Source organism: Varroa destructor, unplaced genomic scaffold (assembly GCF_002443255.2).
Source record: "Varroa destructor unplaced genomic scaffold, Vdes_3.0 BEIS01000002.1, whole genome shotgun sequence".
NCBI lineage: Eukaryota > Metazoa > Arthropoda > Arachnida > Mesostigmata > Varroidae > Varroa > Varroa destructor.
This window is the reverse complement of record NW_019211455.1, coordinates 4,709,808-4,733,132: the sequence shown is the minus strand read 5'-3', so window position 1 is coordinate 4,733,132 and position 23,325 is coordinate 4,709,808. Positions and strand designations below refer to the sequence as shown.

The 23,325-nt window shown below is 39.8% G+C and overlaps 1 protein-coding gene across 7 annotated transcripts in view; it reads right to left on the bottom strand.

Moving 5' to 3' along the window:
• Positions 1-18,376: 18,376 nt before the first annotated feature.
• Positions 18,377-23,325, bottom strand: part of U2af38 (U2 small nuclear riboprotein auxiliary factor 38) — a 7,369-nt gene continuing 2,420 nt past the window's right edge. The window contains exons 3-6 of one of the 7 annotated variants that reach the window (XM_022792569.2): positions 23,171-23,304; positions 20,428-20,475; positions 19,361-19,473; positions 18,377-19,019 (exon numbers count right to left, since the gene is read on the bottom strand). In XM_022792569.2, coding sequence (XP_022648304.1) covers positions 18,919-19,019; positions 19,361-19,473; positions 20,428-20,475; positions 23,171-23,304 — 396 coding nt within the window. In that variant the 3' untranslated portion in view covers positions 18,377-18,918. Of the gene's footprint in view, positions 19,020-19,360; positions 19,474-20,427; positions 20,476-21,209; positions 22,519-22,790; positions 22,913-23,170; positions 23,305-23,325 lie in introns of those variants that run through there. The other 6 variants (XM_022792570.2, XM_086980145.1, XM_086980147.1 and 3 more) reach the window with 6 other exon arrangements.

The following is a 23,325-nucleotide window of genomic DNA, read 5'->3' as shown; positions in this document are numbered from 1 at the left end:
ATTTTTCCACCTGATCGCAGTTCGGAATAAATTTAACGGACAAGCGTAGCTAGCCCTATTATTGGCCAAACATTTAACAGTTCTCTTTACTTAAACGAATAAAGATACCGTGAAAGGTTGTCACCTGTAAAAAAAAAACTAAAATCTCAGGTGGATTATTCGCTCGCTTACGAAAGCTCTTAAGATCGAGCACTTGCCTACCGTCGAATCCTGTACAAAACGCTTGTTGAGACAAATCGAAGATTTTATTCTGCCTGTGGTCACCTAGCAACTCAGCCTATTCTTGGGTTAAGTTGAATGACCACATAGGGCGGGTTGAAACAGATATCTGTATATATTTTAATTACACATTGAAGCCAAGAGATTGCTTCACCATCATACTTCTCCTCAAACCTTATTAATTCAAAATAAGTGCGACAGAAAAGAAATACGTCCACTTAACCTACTGGTTATAGCAGAGCTTTCGGGCTTGTTTTTCTTTAACAAGCTGCGAGTGGCGCTGCATGCTGGCAGGATCTCAGGACTCAGCTCAGCGCTACCTGTATTATAACAGTTCAAATTTAATCTCGGAGAAAAGGAAGGATAGTATATTTATTATGTGCATTACTACGCAGAATAATATGACAACGATCACACAGAAACCACAGCATAAACGTAATGTTGATTGTGACGCACGAAAGTACGAGGCGAGCCGAAACGCTTGTTCGGAATGTCTAGTTATGAATATGTTTTATGCTACAGCTTAACGGCCGTCGATTACCTCAACCTAAACCTGTCTCACCTTACTAGATATATACACTAGCAGCCTTCATCGGACTGAGGAATGTCTTTTAGGACGCTATAATGTTAATTGTCGATCAGACAGTCAGCGTGGTCTGCAGACTAATAGGCTTGCAATCGCAAATCGGGCATATACAGTATACAAACTAATGAGTGCACTCCCGTGGTGATGCTGACCGACGCACATAAAAAATGTTTCAATATAGCTTATCTATTTAAACATCTTGCAAATTTATATACGGTTGTGGAAATTACGAGTATACACACAGTCGTCAGTCTAAATGCAGTCACTCTTTGTAATTCAAATCTGCTTTTTCGTAGCTGACGTTGTTTTTCCATTAAAGCCGTAGCGGTCGAATTATCGGAGTAGCCATATATATTTATTATGCTCTTGTAACCTTGCGTCGGCTCTTGATAAAGGCCGCATGAGGGCGTAGGCTCCATGCACGTCGCAGACCGCACGAAAACATCACGAGTAGAACATGCCATTTATTGTATTATTTGTATAATGCCGGGTTGACTGTTTTGACTTTTGCTGCAGTTGATCGTTGACGTTACCTCGTTCTTTGAGTTTTTACCTTTCATCTGCCGCGTCTTTAGGTGTTGGGCTTCTTCTTCAGCTCTCGAAATAAGGCTGTTTTAACTGAAATGTTCACATTGACCTAGTAGGTACGGCTTATTCGTGTTGCCTATTAGTTTAGGTGTCACAATGTGTTCCTATTGATTTTTGTTCGTTATTATGAACAATAGTACTCACAGATGCGACGGCGACGGCGACGACGGGGCCGGTTCACGATGGTACGTCAGTCAACAACATTATAGCAGATTGAAAAAGCTTTACGCTTGTTTGACGTTGCCGTCGAATTTTTGCAAACGTCCGCGACGTCTTATACATGCGGTAGATGTGAAAGCGGTAAGAAGAAAATCATCTTACTTCCGAATTTCCCGAGTAAGTTATACATTGGATCTATCTAACAAAAAACAATGGCTATGTGCGCAGTATTGGCCGATAAGAGTTAATTCCCAAACGTCCATCTTGCGTCAGTTGTTGACAAACACGCACGTTTGGTTGACTACAGTCGATTCTTTCGATTGCTAGTTCAACGTGCCAATCCGCTAGGTGATGACGACGCTAGCTTTTAGAAAAGAAAAATGCCGATTCTCCCTTGGATAGTTTTCGTCAATAAATTTAACTTTGGAATGGGCAGGCGGGCGACATACAGGATGTCATAACAAAATGGATTATAACTTTGGTTTGTGTTTACAACTAATTAATACTAATTAACAAAGGGATCCGCGTAAAACGTATAACTTTTCCTTTTACTGTAGATGTTCAAAGTTATAATCGTATTAGTCAATACATTGCTGATAATAATAGCCACCTGATTCACAAACTCAACTGCGACTTTAAGAACTTCTAACGGCGTTGACTTCATTTTTAGAGTGTTTTTTTAAAAAAAAAAAAAAAAAAAAGCGGGCACAGTATTCTACAAGAACCTCTTCGTGCAACATCTTTATTTAGGAGATTCTCCTCAAGATACGTTCGTGCATCGCAGTGATATAGTGCGTACGCTCCATCATGGCGAAAATAAGATTCGGCATCTTCATCAAAGTCTTCGCGAATGCAGATTCTTGCACTAGTATCGAGTAATTGGCCTTAGTCATTTTACTTTCGGTTTAATTAGGCTACAATAAAGGCATATTTTCAAGATACCCAATATAATAGATTATATTTTATGATGATACGAAGTCGGAAGTTTTCTGTGTTGGTAACAGTGCATGCTTTCTTGGTGATCCGTTATAATGTTATCATCTCAGTTTCGTTAAAAGATAGGCATAGCCATCTGTAACGCTTTTTGTTTCTTGTTCAACGTTGCACAATAGAGCGCTACGCAATTGGGTCTAGGTTTCACTCTCGCGTTTCTGGATACCTATACTTTCATTCCAGTTTTATAAGCGGAATTTGAACATGTGTAAATATAGGCCATCTGATTTAGAGATAGCAGAAAAGATGTATCAAGATAAGATAACAATCTCATTATCAAATGAGCTTTATAACAAGAAATAAAATTATATAAAATAGAAAAAAAAAACCGTTTTAAAATTTCAGGAGTCTTGTTTACAGTACTACAGAGTCGCGCTCTATAGACCATCCGTGCGTTTCACACGTAAATTCGGTTAAAGGCGTAGTCCGGTTCGTACTATAAATTCAGTACTAATTTCTCCTCATATTAAAATCTATGCGTTACAACTATGCTTTCAAAGCAGTACGTATTCAAGTATCTGTAATGGGTAGTGTCGTCTAGCTTTGTGTATATGTTATAGATTTGTTTCTACTATCGGCTTGAATTTCGATGGGGGTACCGCTTGCTTAACAGCTGGGAACATATCTACATATTTAGTTCTAATCAAACGTCAACATTTTAATGAATGCATTTCAAATAGGACTCAGTTCCTGTATTATCGGCATTCTCCTTCTTCGTCGTCGTCTTGTTAATGTTTCTAACAACTAACAGGATGAAGCATGCAGATACACACCCCCATTTACAAACTCATATATACACATGATAGCGCATAGCTCAAGGGTAGTGCACCAACGGTATTAGCTTTGTAGCGATGCTACACGAAGCGAGATGCAACATAACGTAACGGAACTGGAAGAGAAGGGACTACAGCCACCAAAACGAAGGCGCGTCGGGATCAGGCATTTCAGCAGATATCTCCCAGTACCACAGTTATAGTAGCAGAAGCCGATTATGTCGACAATGATGATGTTCATGATGGTTGTGATGTTGTTGCTTTTTCAATAAATGCCGATGCTTGGCAAAGCCGTCGTCGCACACAAAAGTATAACTAGCAGCTAGTCGGACACACAGCCTTTAGCAATGGAAGCAGGAATAGCAGCAGAGATCGCTTCCTCCATTTGGGTGTCGTTTGCGAATCTTGGTCACCGCCCTTCCGCCACCCCTACAAATCCCCCTTTCGCGCCTCCGTTCCATCCTGTCTCGTACCCCACGTTCTGTTGTTGATCGCGACGATGGGGTCGAGAAGCGTTCGAGCCAATGAAGCAAGCGCGAATGACGGCGCACTGACTGAAAGATGCGCTTGTAACCAGCAACACCAACAGTGGAAGCACTGTTTCGACAGGTGATTTTCGTTTGCCAAGGGCTTTACTAACGAATAAAAGCAAAAAAAGCGCACGGGCCACCATCGACCGAATTAATTAACTGAGTGGCTCCACCATAGCTTCACACACGGGGCGGCCTCCCAACCACGGCTAATCGACGACTTCGTCGGCAAGCGACAGAAGAGGAAACGAAAAGAAGTTTGGTCGCAAACTGGCAACGCTTGACAAAAAAAAAGCGAAGGCAAGAAAGGGGAAAACAAATAGAATCTGCCATTTAACGACAAAGTCCAATGAGCGATAAAAAGCAGCGACTGACTGATCAGGCTCGCCGTCCGGTTTTACTCTGTATCGAACACAAAATACTACTTTTTTGTTCTTTTTTTGTTCGTGAACGAGACATACTACATGAACTGTGAGTCCTCTCAAATACTAAAGTAATATAAGTACACGAATGGACTTAGAGATTTAAGGCGGAATGGTAACGAAAAAGAGGTATGCATACACAACACAGACACACTCGCGCAGACTCAGAAACACACACGCCCAAAAAGAGAGATAGGGCGGAAAACATACGATAGAACTGCACACGAACAGAATACGGTATGGAAATAGTAGGCTTATTCATCCTTTCAGATTTGTACGTTAACATTTTACCAATAATAGGGTACATTAAATAAGCTAGATGTAAACATTAGATTTCATACACGTACATTCATATGTGTGTTTGCCTGATGCTACTGTGACGTGCAGCATGTCGCTGTGAGCGGTGCGACGACCACCAGTATCGTTATTTGACGTAACCCCAGCGAAATAAAGGATGCGAGAACATTGACAGATTCTGTCGAGAGCGACAAGCACTGTGAGCTGATCTATATCGACGCTCAAATGAAGATCGCTACTGCGTCAGAAGTCGCGGAACTATTGCGACACGCGGGGCGTTGACGTAAAACAACCACAGCATGTTGCTACTTCAGAGGCAGAAAGGAGCATCCCGTGCCACAATAATGCAGATTGCTTAGGCAGTGGTATCGACTAACAGGAGTTGTTCCCCTTACGTTCCCTGAAAGAAATATTTTGCCGGCGTAACAGCGTGCTCCGTACGTTGGTGTCTAAAGGGGTGTCTGTATCCTATGAGGCCATCACTGTGCGGCGGCCGTACGTAATTGTGGCAGCTGCTGTTAACGTTTTAACTGCACCGTGGGCGGAAACTTCATCCAACAATTGATGTTCGGCCCTCTCTTTTTCTGCCCCGGAATCAGATCTGGATCATCTAAAAAGCGGTTAATGCTGGTCCACTACGATGCGGCACTATGTTAGCTCTGATATCGATAGTGAAGTGAGCTTCATTGACGAAGTGCCGGCCGCATGGAGGACGCTGGATCATAGAGCGGTGAGCAAGTGTAGTATGAACATACTATGTTAAACATATTAAACATAGACTTGCAACTACTTTATCGGAAGGCACGTAGCGACGTGTGGCGCCTCGGTTAATGCTCGGTGGTTTGCGCAGCCATGGCGATACTGCACGCCCAGCTGGTTGGCAATACACTATCAATGCCGAATACCCCACAAGCACCGATGAAAATCATAATGATGATGATGATGATGACAACGATTACGAGGCAGTTGGAAAGGAAAGCCCATTGAAGAACGATACCTTCTCCAATCGTTACTGTCGCCTGAAAAGGTCGCAGCAAATGTTGATGATCGTAGACTGGCCCCCAGCGGCAGCGGCGGCAACAGTATGATGCTATAAGCAGTGTTTGCATCAAGGCGACATTTGGCAAAAGTAGACAGCGATAGTTCGTGCAACGAAGGGGAACCGCTAACTACGACGCGCTGGGCTGTCAAGGAGCATATTAAGCAAAAAAAGGGGTAAACGCAGCTGGTACAGACAGAATGTGAGAGAGATAAGTTCCAGCTGAATCATTGTCGCACATTATAGTACAAAGACAATAAGAGGCAAATGCATTTACTCTCGTTAAGAAGAATACCAGGAAAAAGTTAACGTTTGCTTTCATTGCTGCAAACACGTGTTCGGAAAGCTTTTTTTTTTTAAGTTAAGTTAAGTTAAGCATATGTAACATTGTTCCACAGGAAAAAAGAGGTCTCTTTTAGGGAGCTGCTAGCTCCGATCGCGACCAAGTAAATGACGAGGGATATCATAGAGTAGAATGGCTTTGTTACGTTGAAATGATTTTAGCGATTCACGATGGCGAAACGACAAGACGAACTAGCAAGCTGCCTAATAGTTGTAGAAATAGTGTAGAACCGCTTTTCGATTTAGCATTCAATTCACACTGCGTTACAATGAAATTGACGCATGTTAGATAGCGGGACCGTTCAGTAGTACAATTACTTCTAGCAAAAAAAAAATCTGCAGCCCATTTGTTTATTGTCCAACTCATCATCTAGTAAGTTTTTTGGGATATATAACATCGTGGAGAATATTATACAAACTCCAAGATAAACCGTTCAGAATGAATAGGGATGCAGTTAATGATTCTGGTTTACCAGTCGTATCTGTGAAGAAAACAAGAAAGAAAACTAGCTGGTTAGTTAAAGTGTTTTACTTACGCTGATATAAAACACCCATAAAAAGGGCGTTCTTAATCTAACTATCATTCTATTTGATTTTTTTGTTTGTCTTAATCAGTGTTTTCGTTATAGCAGCAGTAAGCCATTCGTTGTGTTGAAGCTTCATTGGACAATTGAACTCGAACATTGATTGCCGTGTGTGTACACTCTTTATAAGGTCATCTAGTGAATTCAAATCTGGACTGCAAGATGGCCATAAATAATTTTTCCAGGACGTGCTCATAGACTTGGCCAACTCTGCCAACTGCGTTAGTCCGCTGTAGTTACTTCAAAAGTTTCAGAACATTCTCTTCTTTTTTCTTCCCTTTATTTTACCCTTCTGAGAGAAACTCTACCGGCATGATGTCTACTTTACTAGAAACGGAACGCTCAAAGCGTAAACACTGATTTGAATTTTTTTTACCGTTAATGAGAACTTCTTCCGGATCACGAAACAGCTAAAAGTCGTTGTTGCATTGCTTTGCTTTGCTTTGTGCATCTGAGATACTTCGTAGCTGAACAATCAAAAATAGTTCATTGTTCCACGTTTAAAAGAGCTAAAAATCAACGAGCACCGCTTGAAGCTTTTGGCTTTACTAAACCCAAGGAACTTCTGCCTGATTTTGATGGCACGAGACACTTAAAGTCTCCGTGAACAAATCAAGCCCTTACATCACACGGCACGTTGAATTGTGTTGTCAAGAAGCGTGCCGTGACACCGAAGTACACGGATAAACGCATTTCTCCATTTGCGAGTTTTCTGTCATGTTCCTCCGATTTTGCCGTAAACGAGTGACCTGTGTGTATCGGATCATCGCGCTGGCTGAACGTCAATATCTGGTAATCAAGCAAATTCATCATCTCTGTGTGAGGCGCACCGCGGAAAATTTTCGGAACGAATTTCCTGCCTCACCTTCTTTAGCTTGGTTTCACCCCTTTTTTTCAACCCAGCATTTTTAACCCTAATCTCGTGATACTAACATGTCGTTGTATGATGTTAGTAGTAACAGCGGATTTGCTCCGATTCAAGTTAGCCCTATGCTGCCTGTGCAGCGACCTGACAAAAATTTTTAACGTTTCGAAACAGTTCCTTAGCGAATCTCGCAGATTATCAGCTACGTCAATCGCGCAGATTAACTACGTCAATAAAAGTTAGTCCCGTTCAAGCTTTATTAAATAAGTTTTAATGCTTAAAACTGCCATGAAAACTTTCGACTACGTTATGAGGCCAGAGGAGTAAAGTGTCCATCAAAAATATAAAAAGCGGTGCCCATAGAGTAGAGCAATCGACAAAAAGATAAACCGATTTACTGGTCAAAACTATGCAAAGCTTCCTTTTTAGCTCATTTAAAAAGTGTAAACACTTAATGCGCGATCTATGTATCCACATTTGTCCAATGCCAAAGTTGAGATTTTCTTAACATATTCTATCTAAGTGACAAAAAGTGTAGTAAAAAACCAAAGGTCCAACGGTGCTCAACTGCACCATCTAATAAATGATAAAAGCTTTTGCATCGAGCATCGCTGGCGATTCCCGCGAAAGAAATGGTGCTCTTACCTGAGACCAGTACCAGCGAGAAGAACTCTCCTACTAGTCTAAGCACGCCGTATGTATTACGTCCACGCTTGTTTTTTGTGTAACCGCAAGTGGCCGTTGTTGCGGCCCCACAATAATCGTTGAAATAACCTCTTCTATTTTACTTTCGTCAAAGTCTGTCCGACATAGTTTCAATAGTTATACATAGCTGCCGGGTTTCAATCCACATTCTCGACACGTGAGATTATATACCATGCTTTATTGATAATATAGTTATTAAATACTACGATTATCGCGGCAGTCCCAGGCGCACAATTAGGCGCGGCTTCCAGTGATGAATGTTGATAGGTTTGTCATACCCTTTGACGTCGTCCGATGTTACTTTTTGTTTTTTTTGTGTTTTGGTCCTTTGATGGGAACGACTAACGGTTGAATCGTCGGCGATGCGTGATTTTCAGCTCGACTGTCCTATTGTGTACATTGTTCCGTTAGAGCCTTGAAAGTACAGTGTCACCACAGCATCAATCACACTATTTAAATTAAATTGTTTTTTGACGCAACTCCCATAGAAGAACATTAGAGGTTGCGCTTGTTGCTCTTTTTTTCCGATATTTCTTAAAATAAACAAATATTTATAGCATTAATATATGACTATTTTCAATCGAATGGAGTACCGCTAGACAGGAGTAGTCTTTTCGGAACGACAATTGCGATACTATATCGATATGGGACCAACTCACGTACTTTTTCTCCTCTATTTCTTGATAGTGGGCCTGTTTGGCTGATTGTACTCCTTCTGTCTGTGTGTCCTTGTCACCGCGATAAATTAGTAAGTAACTTGTTTGTCTGCTAATGTTAGAGATGTGTGGTGGACTAGGGTAGAACTTAGGTTAGGATAGTTTTAATAGGCCTCTGATAAAACGCCTAGCGACTGTGTCCCGCGCAAAACCCAAAACATTTAACTTTGGCTTTTGTACAAATGGAACAATCGACACTCTTCTCAATTGCTAGATTCAGCTAAGTCATTACACGTTTTTCACGATTCTAAACTTGTCGTTTATCCGATTCGGCCATCGTTTTATGGATAAATTGAGGCCGCATGGCGAAGCAGCTCGTAGGTGCTCCGAGATAAGGGAAGATAGTGGCCTATGGATGAGCGATACAGCCGAAATCGTCACAGAATCTTGGAGAAGATTAAACAGTGAGTTTATATAATCTGTTTTTGCTGTTTCTCGTGACATTTATCTCCTTAGAGTAGACACTTCAGTGTCATCGTTTTCAATTGGTCTGTGATGTCACTATATGTGTTACTATTTTTCATTAATTTTGGCTGCTTAATGCGGAGTAAGCTACCAAGCAGACATTATAAGCTTTTGCGACTATACATTATTTTCTCTAAGATGACGTCCCGCCGGTTCAGTGATACCTACCTACTAATTGAATCTATCTGTGATAATTATAGAAAATCAATTTTTCATCACAAGTCACGTTCAATGCAGGAATGGCTCACGGTTGTAAAGTAAGCCGTATGAAAAGCAGCTATGTCAATGTTTTCATCTTAGTCCTCGTTCATGCGAATCGTGCGGCGCTCATTTGTCCGTTAGTTTTACCCTAGTCATTTGACTGAGGTGAACATGCACTTAAATGAGGTATTTTTTACTAAACCAAAATGGTAACACCTGTGTACTTTAAGATGAATCGGCTTTATCACAGCTGTTATTCCTCAACAGAAGTTTGGACGAAGCTCTTATGATTTTCAATGGTTCACGGTAACTCGCTTGCTAGAAGCCCGAGTAATGATAGTCAAGTGATTCCCCTCAGGTATACGAGCTATACGAGGTACAAGGACATTTGAATAGAGTATATATAAAAAAAAATATGTATTGAATATAAAAAAAAAACTATCCCAGAATATCGGCCTAACGTAAAATACCCTATTGGAAAGTTGGCTTATACTAGTTAATGAAATCCCGTGTATTTCACTCCGTGCTGGAGCCAACCGTCCGATGGCAACCGTAACGGCGACACCGGACGTAAAACTTAGAATATCGGTGTCGTGGTTGGTGACACCGGTATCGGAACATATGAAGATGTCGTGCGAGTGTACAGAAAAGGAAATTTTAATAAACTGGAACTCTTCTTTTTTGTTGAGTTTTTATTTTGTCGGCAGATTTTTGACGAAACGTTTTGAACGAGAAACAGACACCGATTTGACCCTTTAAAACTTCATAGGTAAAACACTGCTAAGTTTAAAGAATGCCTAATATATTCTGTAAGCACACTCTGGTAAATTTTATCGGGTGTCAGTAAATCGGCGCGCATTCAGAGCTTATGTCACGAACGCTCTTGAATGCATGGCCGGCTTTACGGAGCTAGTGTGCTATTCCCGCATTCTCACAGCAACATAGATGTACTACTATTGTACAGGGGGGTCAAGCTGGAATAGCAACTTGCAAAACTCATTGAAGTTAGTGTTATGAAGTTATTGATTGGATTTCATTTTGATTAAGTTTAACATTCTGCATATGGCAATTGTAGACGGACAACCTTAAGGCATGATCAGTATGTACAAATCGTTGAACACCATAACCGTTAATTTCTTTCTCTTTGTTCCCACTAGTTGCTCAATTCATGTTGACATCAGTTAGTTCTATAGCGATATAGTTAAATGCTTCACAAGCTACCACCTATATTTTATACGCGGAAAAGTTGAAATTAGCGGAAGTATGCATTGAGAAATCTAAATACAGGGCTATAATTTTTCATTTTCGATGAAATAAAAGTAATCTACTTTTGTTAAAGGATGTGTAATTAGGTGATTTTGTCGCACATATAAACCCACAAATAAGAAGATCTCCTTACCGACCTCTCTTTTACGCGTTCCTCACAATTTGGTTCTCAACGAAAGACACTGTGAATTTAATATTTACGCAGTAATTATGATTGCAAGGTGATTAGCGTCCACAGGAACAAAATTTTCAGCTTCTCCAAACAAAATGACGTTTCGGCTACGAATACAGAAAACGCCTTCTGAATGAGAACATCCGGTGATGACGGCTCTGCTTGCGATTGTTGGCCACAAATTTGAGAAGGTGTAAATTTCACATCGAAGGGTTAGACAAAATTTGTTTGGTCCTGAAAAGTTGGCCACCTAAAGCAGTTCTTAACGGTCGTACCAAACAAAAATACTGAGATAATTATCTGTCATTTTTAGATAACTTACAAAACAAATGTTTTAAACCAAGCCTAAATTACAGTTGTTTTTGTTAGAACAAAATAGACAAGCGAAAATGCTAATCGGAAAGTTAGGTTAGCAGCAGTACATGTCAATGATTCTCGGGCAAATTCTGAAGTGGTAAGAAATCTTCAAATAAGGACTATTCAGTTTGCCCTCGCTTCTTCCTAATGTTATGTACGCTTAACATTCTCAAGATATGATCGCGTACTCTTTACGAAGGCCGGTTGAAATGATTAGGAAAATGGAAGCTTTATCGCGATCCGGTTTAACCATGATCCTGTGGTCCATGAACCGGTGCAATAATATATCAATGAAAATAATAAGTGTTTCAACATGAGAAAAAAACTATTTTCTGAATACACAAAGCAATCCTAAACCGTTGATGAATCTGGCCGATTTTCACGCGCGATGACTTTTCGAACGCGCTCTTGCTCATTTTCTATATACTCTAGTATAATTAACGGAGCTAACTTGAACACCGATCGTTTACACTAATCAGTGATGTTTCTACCCCTTCAGGCCATCCTAGACAAGATAACTACGTGTAAAAGTGGCTTATACAGTACGAAAAAGAAGGCTAAATTCGATCGGCCTACGCGACTGGCCAACTGTAGTATAATCAATAAAAGTTACGGTGAACATCTTTATGTGCATAATAAACTCCAGATCAACTTTCGAATACCTGTTTTTCTGCTTCAGTTTGCTCAGATGTTTTAATGCCGATAATTTAAAAGCGTCGAAAAACAATAATTTTACCATGTATAAAAAAAGATGCTTGCCGAAACCCGCCATAGCCGAGAGAAGCGCGAAGTACGTTGTCTTATCAACATGACAAGCATTAACTTGTCTTTCGAACAGAACTTGCAACATCGTCCGGTTTTCACGCTTAAGAAGCTCACGGTCTTTGCACGAAGCATTACAGAGACAGTATCACTTGTGCTAGGCAGTTTCCGTAACGTGAATCAACCACTAATGCTGTACCAATGCGGTCATCTTAAACATCATAAACAGGGTGACAATACGAGTTAAAAGGACGAGCCATTAACGAGCTGCCTAGTTACCTTGAAGTGATGTGACAAGTTGGCCTTCACCCTTCATCGTTTTGAAATCGATTCCGCGGGTGAAACAGAGCATTATGAGTAAGTTTAAAAAAATGTATTATTTTCTGATGTTTCGAACAATCCACGATCTTAACTTATTGAGATCTGTCGGTGTACGGTTCTGATTTTCGGTTTCCACAATGATCGATATATGGCACAATCTATATGAAGTACGCGATCATAGTTCATGGAAGTAATATGAATGGATGAAAGATTATTACGTATGTCGTCTGTAAGTAAAACGCTACTTCATTGCCAATTTCTATTCGAGTTTGTTTAAACCTATTGATTGTATTCGCATTAGGTATCTATAGCAAATGTGTAACTTTTCATATAGCAATAGAATTCAGAAGACGTAGAGAATTTCTTAAACATTTCAACATTTGATCAATCAATACATCTTGATGATAGAACTAATTGATAAAACCTTGACTGCTTGTGGTGTCAGAAACTTCCGCTTTTATATTAAAATTAAGTTGACTCCTGAAACGTCGTAAGTGAAGGTAAAAATACATACTCATGCAGACATTTAAATATGTCGTTTTTGAAAATCAGAGAGAGTATCATAAAACAAATGAATTTGGGCTACAGGCTAAACTACTTTTGTAATATAGCAATGTGGATATCGAGACATCACTCAAAACTTACAATTGTCCAGTCTCAAATAATTATACAGTTTCATATTTTTTCAACTCCTAATTATCGCTGGCGTTATCGTTATTCCATTTTTTCAAGGTCATTTATAACGTTCAAAAAAAAACGCCTAGTTTAGTGATACTGTGAATTTGTTATTACGCTATGTTCGTCGCTCTGTAATCTGTTGTCGAACTGAGGCAAGTGAGTACTATTCCAAGGTAGCAGACAAAGCGATATTTGGGTTGACAGAACAATCTCAGATCGCTAGAGAATCCCTTATTTAACTCCTTTCAGTGTGTGTGTGTGTCGTTAGTAATGTGCATACTACTCTTTGCGTGTGTCTATGATACCACTGTTTTTGAACGGCATCGTTAAGATACTGGTTGCAAAAAAGAATCGGTCCAATAATGTGAAAGAGGTAACAGAGTTGGAACAAACAAAACCTAACAACTGAAATATCGAAGGTAGCAAAATCCATATATTGGCGTATACGAAGACTAGAAAATCTATATTTGAGATGATCTTTCGAATCTCTGCTTTATCCGCTGTGACCTTGCAAGACTTCTTTTTTTTTTTGAAGTTAAGTTATGATTCTGTAAGATCTGAAATATGATACGTTCGCAAAGTTCCGTGGCGTCTGCCACTCTAAGAGACCTCAAGTTAGAAAATTAGTAATGAACGTGACTTAATACAAAATAAAAACGACTACAGCCAATACAAAAACCAACAACACAACGGAACTTCGTTAATATCGGTAAAATTTATTCGTCTGTATGTCTAGCAAACAACAGTTATAATAACGTCCGGTTGTTCCATAAACATCGACCACTTGCTAAGCGAAAAATATAGATAAGGATACATTACATAGACTAGATCGTGCGTTCTCGTACAATTTTATGTCTGGCATTAACGAGAATAATGATACTACTTAAGTCACAAACGCTCAACACACATACAGTAAACAAACGCATAAAAATAAAGAAGTGGATGAAAGGTCCAGCTGAGCTCTTGGACGTTTTACCGATCAGAAGGTTGGTGCAAATCGGCGGTGTGACATCATAACACAGTAGTTGAAACAAAATGCTAAAGAAGTAAGTTCCACTGGCTGAAATCTTGATCATATTGTCTTTCTGACTCATTATGCATTATTAATAGTGGTAGTATATAGTAAATAACGAACATGCAGTTCAAAGACGAACTTTATAAAGCTTTATCTCTGACATGTCGATGGAGTGTTGCGTGTGGCTAGAATCTTTACAGTAAAGTTAACAAGCGTAAAGAGTTAACGGCGCATACATACAAAGTTGTTGCAATTATGATAACGAGATACCATGATGACCCTTACATCTTTAGAGGTTTATGTGCCGTCCTAAAAGAATTCTTATAAAATGATTAATTGAAGCTTTGAAATTATAGCATTTGGACTATAAATATATTTTCTGAAAATCGCAACATACCCGGTAATGTACCTAAGTGAAGGAAATAACCTAATAAAATAAATAAATTTGATATCGGATGCTGTTAAATGGTGAACAAGAGATGGCTCAATTGTAATCAAAGCCTCTTTTTCAAGTGCATAATTTTTTCAATGTTTATTTAAAGTTTTCAGTGCATTAACCGTTATGTGGTATAAGACTGTCAAGCTTAATAGCCGATTATGTCTTCCGTTCAAACGTTTGGATGGAAGTTTTGCAATTTCTTTATTCAGGCGTATTTGCCGCGACATTTTCACTATGAACAACTGGAAAAAATCTCTGCAGCAAAAAGGTCCTTGAAAGTCGCGCTTCTCATAATTTGCAGTAGTTTTGCTAGTCACGTATAAGAGACGCAAGTAGTCTAGTGACTCAAAGGTCAGTTGCGAAAATCTATACTAATCTTACAGCTTCTGCACTTGAACCCTTCCGTTCGCATGGCGACAAATTCTTGTGATGCTCGTTGTATTCAAAAATATACGAGTCAACTATATCGGTCAGAGTTTCATCCCAGACGCGAATCCAGCCATGTTCAGAGGACGCAGGCAGAATTCGCGTCGTCTTTTTTTGTCACCTCTGTATGAATATTGCAATCTATTCTGTTTTAAGTTGCTGAGCAAAAGTATTGTTTCTTTAGCCTTTCCTGTTGAAGCTGCTAACCCCACTCTCTGATAAGATTAAGTCGCGGTAACCAAAAAACGCTGCTACGGCGACTATGAGTTGTTACTATCTTCGCTCCCAAATAGAGACATACACAAACACGAGAACGACTGTTACTCAGCCATGTGCTTGCGTCAGCTAATAAAAATAGCTTAACATTAACTGCTCTTTTTTTTTATCAACCACCTCTAAATGAATACCTCCCCTGAGTGGTTCTGTGTATGCTGAATTCCGAAGGATTCAATATGAAATCTTTAAGCATATGCGAATAAATGAAAAAGAGTACTATTTATTAGCGAATAGCATATTGGTTTAAATCGATTGATAAAGTTTGTCTGTGAGACGGACTATTGCAAATTCTGTCCCCACCAGACTCCGTTACCGTTGTTGCAATGTGATAGTGTCATCAAATGCCAAAAATATGCCAAGACCTGTTTGCAACAGAGCGGTACTGATGATCGCTTTTTAAATAAAAAAAAACCCTGTTTAAGGTGAAAACGCTTACATGACTGCTTATAAAACGCTGAAATTATTTGTTCACGGTTTATTTCTTAGCCTTGTTTCTCAGTGACAGCCGAGTCGGAAGTATAAACCATTAACACCATATTAAATGAATGTTATTATAATCCATCGTTTATGTGCTGCACGGTTTGTGTTTGTGCCATTCAAAAACGAGTATAAAACAGCTTGCGTTCTGCTTTATTACTTTCGCCAATTTGACGCCCCATGAGCCTCATAGTGATTTCATTGCTCGCAGGATGGTATGCATAAGCCATTTTTTTTATAGTCTATTGTCTTTAATTAATTACCGTAACATACGATATTCAACTTTAACAAGCTCTAACCTAACATTAGTCAAAATATTAAATATTTGACGAAACGGAACCTCTATCTAGATCGAGCGAGTAACTCTGCGGTCGAATAATTATTTCACGTAGGTAACCGGTATTTGAATTTAGAAAACGAACGTGGCCCACTGGCGCACAAAACAGCTTCAGATCGTCAATGAACTTTGCAGACAACTGAACTTCGAGAACTTTATAATTTACCCTTGACTTTCCCTTGTACATATTTTTATTATTCCTTCGTACTGATATGCGATGTGTGGCCTATTTTGAATGTTGTAGTAAAAGATATAGCGAAAAAAGTATTTGGTCCAATAGTATGAAATAGGTAGCCTATGTTCAATGGCTGGGTAGATCTACCAATTGCGATGAAGCCGGCGTATAATATAGGAATCATTTTTTCGACGTATTGTCACAAAATGAGCGAAGGTTCAATTCGAGTCTAATATGATCGTATGTCATGATGTGGCAAACATTAGAAAAAATTAGCTCTGAAATTTAGAATCGTTGAAATAAAAAAAACAAAAAAAAAGAAAATCACATACTGGAGCTCGATGTACGCGTAGGTCGAGTTGCAATTATCCACTGCAGCAGTGAGAATATTAATATACGGAACATATTAAAATTGCGATTCTTAGAATCCCAATATAAAAGATATATTGCTGATATAACAACGCGAAGTGTCTCTCCAGACATCTTTTGCCGTCGAAACCGTGTTCTGCCAGCTAATTCCAACAACTAATGATGACACTTAGGCAATAGGTAATTATCAAAAATAAAGCATACTGCTATCCTGATATCTATGCAGTAGGAAAAAAGAAATCTGGCTATATGAAAAAAGAAAATTGTCAATTTTGGCAGAATTCAGAAATTCACATTTTCTCGTCTGGATGTCTCTAGAACACGAGAGCCCTATGGTCCATGAGTGAGGTTGACGCGACACAAACTTAGCAGGCGTCAGTGAACGATAAGTCAATTATAGTTGCCAGTAGTCCGTATACTGTACATCGATAATTAGTGGATAGCATCAAGTACTGAATGCAGCGTAAATAATTTAGCAAAATGCAATAAAGGATCACGTTTGTTTAGCAAATATGTGATACAATTGCCTATCACATATATTGTTTTTGCTGAGGAGACTAACTTCGACTTTAGTAGCTAATCCCAAATTTCCCGTGAACCAAGCTGTAAAGGGAACATACGCTAAACACAGCCAAACAACATTCGAAGAGACTCCAGAAAATTTTAAAGCGGCACTCGGAGAGAGTAAACCTGTACACCATTCGAAGAAAATATAGCCAAAGGACAATGGCGTTCAGTATCTCATCGATTAACCTTCGATCCTAGGATGGCTTGTAAAAACGAGGACACAATGCTACGAAACTATAATGCATACAGAAATCGAAGAAAGACATCTAGAAGAAAGTTAATGAGGTCAAACGGATCGGCAACCGATAATGTTATTAACGTACATGCCAACGTGACGACGATAATATAAAATACCCAGGTTTACCTCGTATGAAGTGACGGTGGTAGCGGGTCAAGCAAAAAGGAGGAGCTGAATGTTACCCTATATGGTTAGTCCCACATTGAGTCACTTGTTTGACACTGTTAAACGAATTCTGCAGGTTATTATCTTTATCACGATAGCGAGAAAAATTTAGCGGAGAAAACCGTATTTAAGTTAATCATCATTAACGCCAGCCTTACCAGCTTTTATTAAAAAGAAACTTATTCCTTTAATTTACTAAACTCACTGAATTGAGTAATAATAAGCAATCAAATGTGTAAAGGTGCAATTTACATTAGTGTCAAAATTAAACTTAAAAAAATAAACTTGACCAGCTAAGTGCTCATTTTCCAAAATGTGCTTAGCTAATTTTAGGTAAGCTAATAAAACCTACAATCACAAAGATAAAAGCTTTATCAAGCTTCAACCGTGCAATTTTAATCTGCAATTATAATATAATAGAGCCCTATGATGGCCTGGAAGATTCATACTTGTGTTGTCTTTGAATGATCATAGGACAAAATGCTCATATAGGAAGGTCTCCAGAGGCCAACATGTATTAGAATTTTATTTTAATTATTGAACGAAGTTGCCTGATTTATTTTTTACAAATGCGTAAATATTCAAGCGTTTAAAATCGTTAACAAGGGTTTAATCTAGCTTCATTAACGTATGCATCAGTCATCTCTAATTCTTTGAACGTTGAAGGTCGTTTGACATCTTGTTGGTCGCCAATATTCATCGCCATTATACGCAAAACAACGATCACTTCTAAATTAACGTAAGTAATGTCGCCCTTTCAAAGTCATTATCAATACAATAAGCGCTAAACGTTAAAAGAGATACACACTAAATAAAAGTCACAAGGAAAACAGCATAAAAAAAAATATCTGATTCAGCGATTACATTATATACGATCTTTTGTTTTATTATTAATGTTATATGTTTTCCATCATAGTTCGTCTGTCAGCTCCGTATCGAAACCATCGTAATTCTATTACAATATGTTTTGAATATGTATTCTTCACACAAAATGCCGCTGAACTTAGATGAATTCAAAATACAATTGTACATACTGCTGTGCCGGTTTTATCATCTCATCACCTAGCAGTCATACATTTTTTGCTTCAATAACATCGTCCTTTGTTTATTCCCGAAGCCCATAGTTTTACTTCGCTTTCTCCTAGATTTTCTTTCCGCTTCACTTATTTTTTCCCTGGACATAATACGGAAGTGACTTTTTTCGTGTCACTGCCACCGCCAATGCTTTCGAGTAGATGTCGTCTACACCGCCCCCCCGCGCGCACGCGCGCGCCCGCGGCCGCCCCTAATATCCTGTCGGTCCCGTTTCGCCTGTTGCTGCAGATGTCGCTGACGCGTTTGTCCGGTGGTTGTCGCTGACGTCGCCGCCGTCGTCGTCCTCGTCTATATCCCTCCTAATACCGCCTACGATCTCCTCCTCCCCTTTCGCGTGACCTCCTGCGCGGTGAACGCCGACGTGGTGACCTGGATCGGCTACGGTCCTGGGTGAAGTACCCTGTAATAGTAAGATAACAAGTAACAGTTGAAAATAGCTCTTTTGAATCGTATTCATCCTTACGTTTATTCTTATTGCTAACAACACGCTGCTCGAGGCGACCAAAGCAGGAAGATTATTTAATGTCAGACAGATAGCTGAATTAGAGTAACCTTAAATATAAATTGCAATTTATGCAAAGCCCGTGGCCAAAGGATGTGGCTTCAGTTTTTGGCTTGTTTTAAAAGCAATAGCCCACATGAGACTGCCCTCTATAATCATCCAGTTATTTTCTAATGAGGTAAATTCTGCTGGCGCTTAGGAATTTGTCACTATAGCTTCTGATACCCAGAACTACTTACGTCCGCCTCCGACGCCGCCTCCTCCACGTTTTCGGCCGTAAAGCTCTTTGCGCAGCTCCCTCGAAATCGGTCGCAGGTGCATGAAGTTGCAGAATCCCGAACGAGTGCACTCCCTAGAACGGGTGAGCATATTTAGTCATCACCATCATTTTTGTCAGAAATAAAATGCATTCACTAATTTGCCCAGACGCACGCGCACACATACAGGAAATGTGGAATATATACAAGTTATGAGTAAGAACAGCAACAATGAAAAGCGATGGCCCACTCGGTAAACAGACTGCCAGGGCTACATTGGGACAGGCATCATTGCCTATCTGACATATGCTAGAATTTAACTGAATTGATTTTGCTAATTGTAATGAGATAATCATTATCATCACTGTCGTAAAATGGAGAAACCACTAAATAAAATGAAAGAAATCTAGAATTTTGTAAGCTAAATCTTCGTTTATGTTCGCCTGAAGGTGAATATTACTGTACAATGCCTGCAGACTTCGTCTCTTTAGAAACGAAGAGAACTGCGGTTACGGTGCCCCACGCTATTAATTTTATACGTTAATAAGCGATATGATTACTTTTGTGGTTTTATTTTTGTTACTCATGTAAAACATGTTTTAGATTAATATCACTCTGTATGCATTTGCTTTTGCGTCAACAAAACGTGGAGAATTTCTTGAATGACCGCTTATACTAGCGAATTAATTTGTCTCTACAATTATTGTAGCCACGTTATCATAACATCATTACCAAGACCCAACCAAAAACGTACGTCGAAATTGTCGTGACATCGTGACACATCACTTGACACATTCACACTCTAGAACAAACGAAGAAAAAAGAGGAACAAACATTTTCAGATACAAAATCTAAGTATACTTTTGCTACAGGTGTATCAGTCCGTGCTTGACGGCTAATATCTAACGATGGCAAAGCAAAAGATACAGAAAAAAGTTGAATAATTTCTTTCTTGGAGCTTGATGCCAGGGTCTTTGTTTCATCATTGCTGAAATTTGGGTTTGTTTTGCTTTTTGTTTTTTCTTTAGCTGAGATTTCTCCTAACTTACTCGGACATCACGCCGGCCCCTCGTTTCCGCACGCCATTTGCTTTCAAGCTTAAACCAACAGAGATAGGCTGAACTTATTAGAGATGCCTCGGTCGGCCTTCCTCGGAGTTGCATCTAGCTGAAAGGGACTAGGCGACTTAGACTGAAACTCTTTAAACAACACCCCCCAACCCTCCCCCCTGATACCCAGAACTGTCCTTCGTTTGAATGAAAATCTTTTTGGCAGGCGGCAAAAATGGAGAAAGTAAAAGATAGATAGACAGAGCGACAGAGGCGATCAATGACATGCCAACAATAATACTGTAACTCTGTAACTGTAAACTGTTAACTCAAAAGACTCTGTTAAAAGAAAATATCTTGCAGGGTCCACTTATGGGCGGATACATGCCGTATCAAGCAAATGTTTATGGATACTTATAATATCGACACATACATGGTCGCAAATGTGCAGGCAAATGTAGCCACGTGATAGGCACATCAGAGTTATCATCACAAAGCTATCTAGTTTGATACAAACGGATTTTTATCGATAAAGTGCTCTACTCAGCTATATTATACTAGAACAAAATTATACCATACTAATGAGACAAGTTGATGACGACGAGGTGCTTCGGCTCGCACACCGTGTTTGCCCTGCGTTAAGTTCTATAAAGCGTAATCGATGACAAGTGACTACTGACACCATCCCACCAACCATGTTACGGTCACAAGGTGATTTACTTCACCCCCCCCCCCCCCCCCCCCCCCCAACATGCAAGCTTACATTTACTGCATCTCTTCCGTTTATCGGTCCATTTTTATGTTGTTCGCTGGATACACACACACACACACAGACACATTCAGACGCACAGACACATACTTTCTCCACATTTGCATCTAGAAGACAGTTTTTTCTACATCTCAGACGTATCCCAGTTGTAATCCGCTGGGTCGACACTGGCATACAGTTACCCCCTGTGTATCATGCTGAACGCGCCCTTTGTATCCAGTTTAAACAACACGCTAATGTTGTTAGTGAAACTGATCCCTTAGCCCGCCTACCGAAACATATTGCCTCCAAATGCATGCTGCTGTCGTCGCTATCTGTAAACTGTAACGATTCAACCTATTACATCGTGAACATATATATCGCCGTCCTTCAGGTCAATTTGGTATGTTCGTCTGTACCTAAAAGAACGTATTTCTCGTTTCCCGCTTTTCTGCTGAAATAGAGATAGACAAAAACCCTGTGGGAACAGAAAAAAAACCTGAATGCCTCGCGATCTGTAAACACAAATCGGACGGACGCTTACTATCGCCCACTCCATTATAGCCTGAAAGGAACGAAACCCTGAAAAGGTTGTCAAACTCCCTGCAAACACGAGAGGACTACAAAGATGCGCTCAAACCTGTTTCTGTCGTTGCTAAAAACAAGAAGTGGGGGAAAGGGGAGCAATGTTCTAATTATAATTAGGAATGTTTCTGATTTTGATTTTCGACAGCAAGTAATTTCGGTGGTCTACAAAACTACTTTATCAACTAAAGACTGCCAGCTATCAGTTTTCTGAACTGAGAGCTCGTGTGGCGCGAGTACTTCGCTGCTTTAACACAAACGGCTTCGTTAGCAATAAGAATAACAAGAATACGAAAATAACTTAAGGTAACATGGCATGGTAAATTATAGAGGCTACTCATTCTGTGCGACACGAGCCAGAAACACAGACCAGATCCTGGTTTCGCTCGTCGTTTCGTCATACGTGTTGGCTTTTTGCTGAAAATTAATACAATCTCCATCTATCGGGGAAGGGTGGAGGTGGTTAGAGTGTGTCTTCTATTGTTAAAGGCGAGAATGCGGCTAAACGGAGGCAATTACTCATATATATTTTTCTGGAAGTGGTCGTAATACTGGATCTGCTGCTATTCTTGCTGCAGTTAACGTTAGTTGCTGGAAAAGACATAAGTCGAGAAATATGGGCCCTGCTTAAAACGAAACGTCTCGAGTTGAGTGAGTGTGTTTGAGGTCTGGAGAGGACGCGCCCAGCGCGACAGCCTCGCGTCAACGGACGCACGCTGGCGCTCCGACGGATGGAGAGATCGCTCAGCTGTCGAGAGCTGAAATGATCAACTCAGCTGTTTAACCTCGGCTTCAAAATTACAACAAGTGGTTCGTTGATAGAGCAACAACAACAAAAATTTGATATGATATAATGAATAAATGGAATAGTCGCCGCTTTCGCAGAAGCAAGCAGACGACACCAATATCTTTGTTTAGAGGTATTCTACTACACATATTGAACATTGGTAGGTGCGATCAAGTTCAGAACGTTTGACATTCAGGAACCTACACACCATTAATATATAAACCAAAAACGATCTTAACAACGTCGTTTACAAACGTGCTTACTTTATTTGGAAGACATTTTACTTTTTTCGGAAAAATAGAGAGCCGATGTAGGTCGCTTTTGGAAGGGCACCGTCATCACATGGAGACGCATCCTTTAGACTACTAGCAGTGAAGTAACAATTGGCGTCGAGTAATTCAGAATGAAAGGAAAATAGAAAGATCAAATTATTGTTGTTATTACTAACCTTATTTATTGTAAATTATGTTAACGGGTGCCTTTAAAACATTCTCGACAAGTGAGGGTATGGAGGGAAAATTCACTAGTCTCAATGTGATGACTCCTTGCCAGAGAAGTTGAGTACCAGGCCCGCAACAATTACGTAGCCAGAGCCTCAACACTTGCCTTTTGTCGACACTTACCCCATCTCGTACTGACGGCAACAGGCCTCACGGAAGTCCGTTACAGGCGACAATTCAGCTACAACAGGTCTCCCGGCGAACCAGCGGTTGTTTAGTTCTCGTACTGCCTTCTCAGCGTCATCTTCACGCCGAAACTGCAAAAAGCAAAATAAATC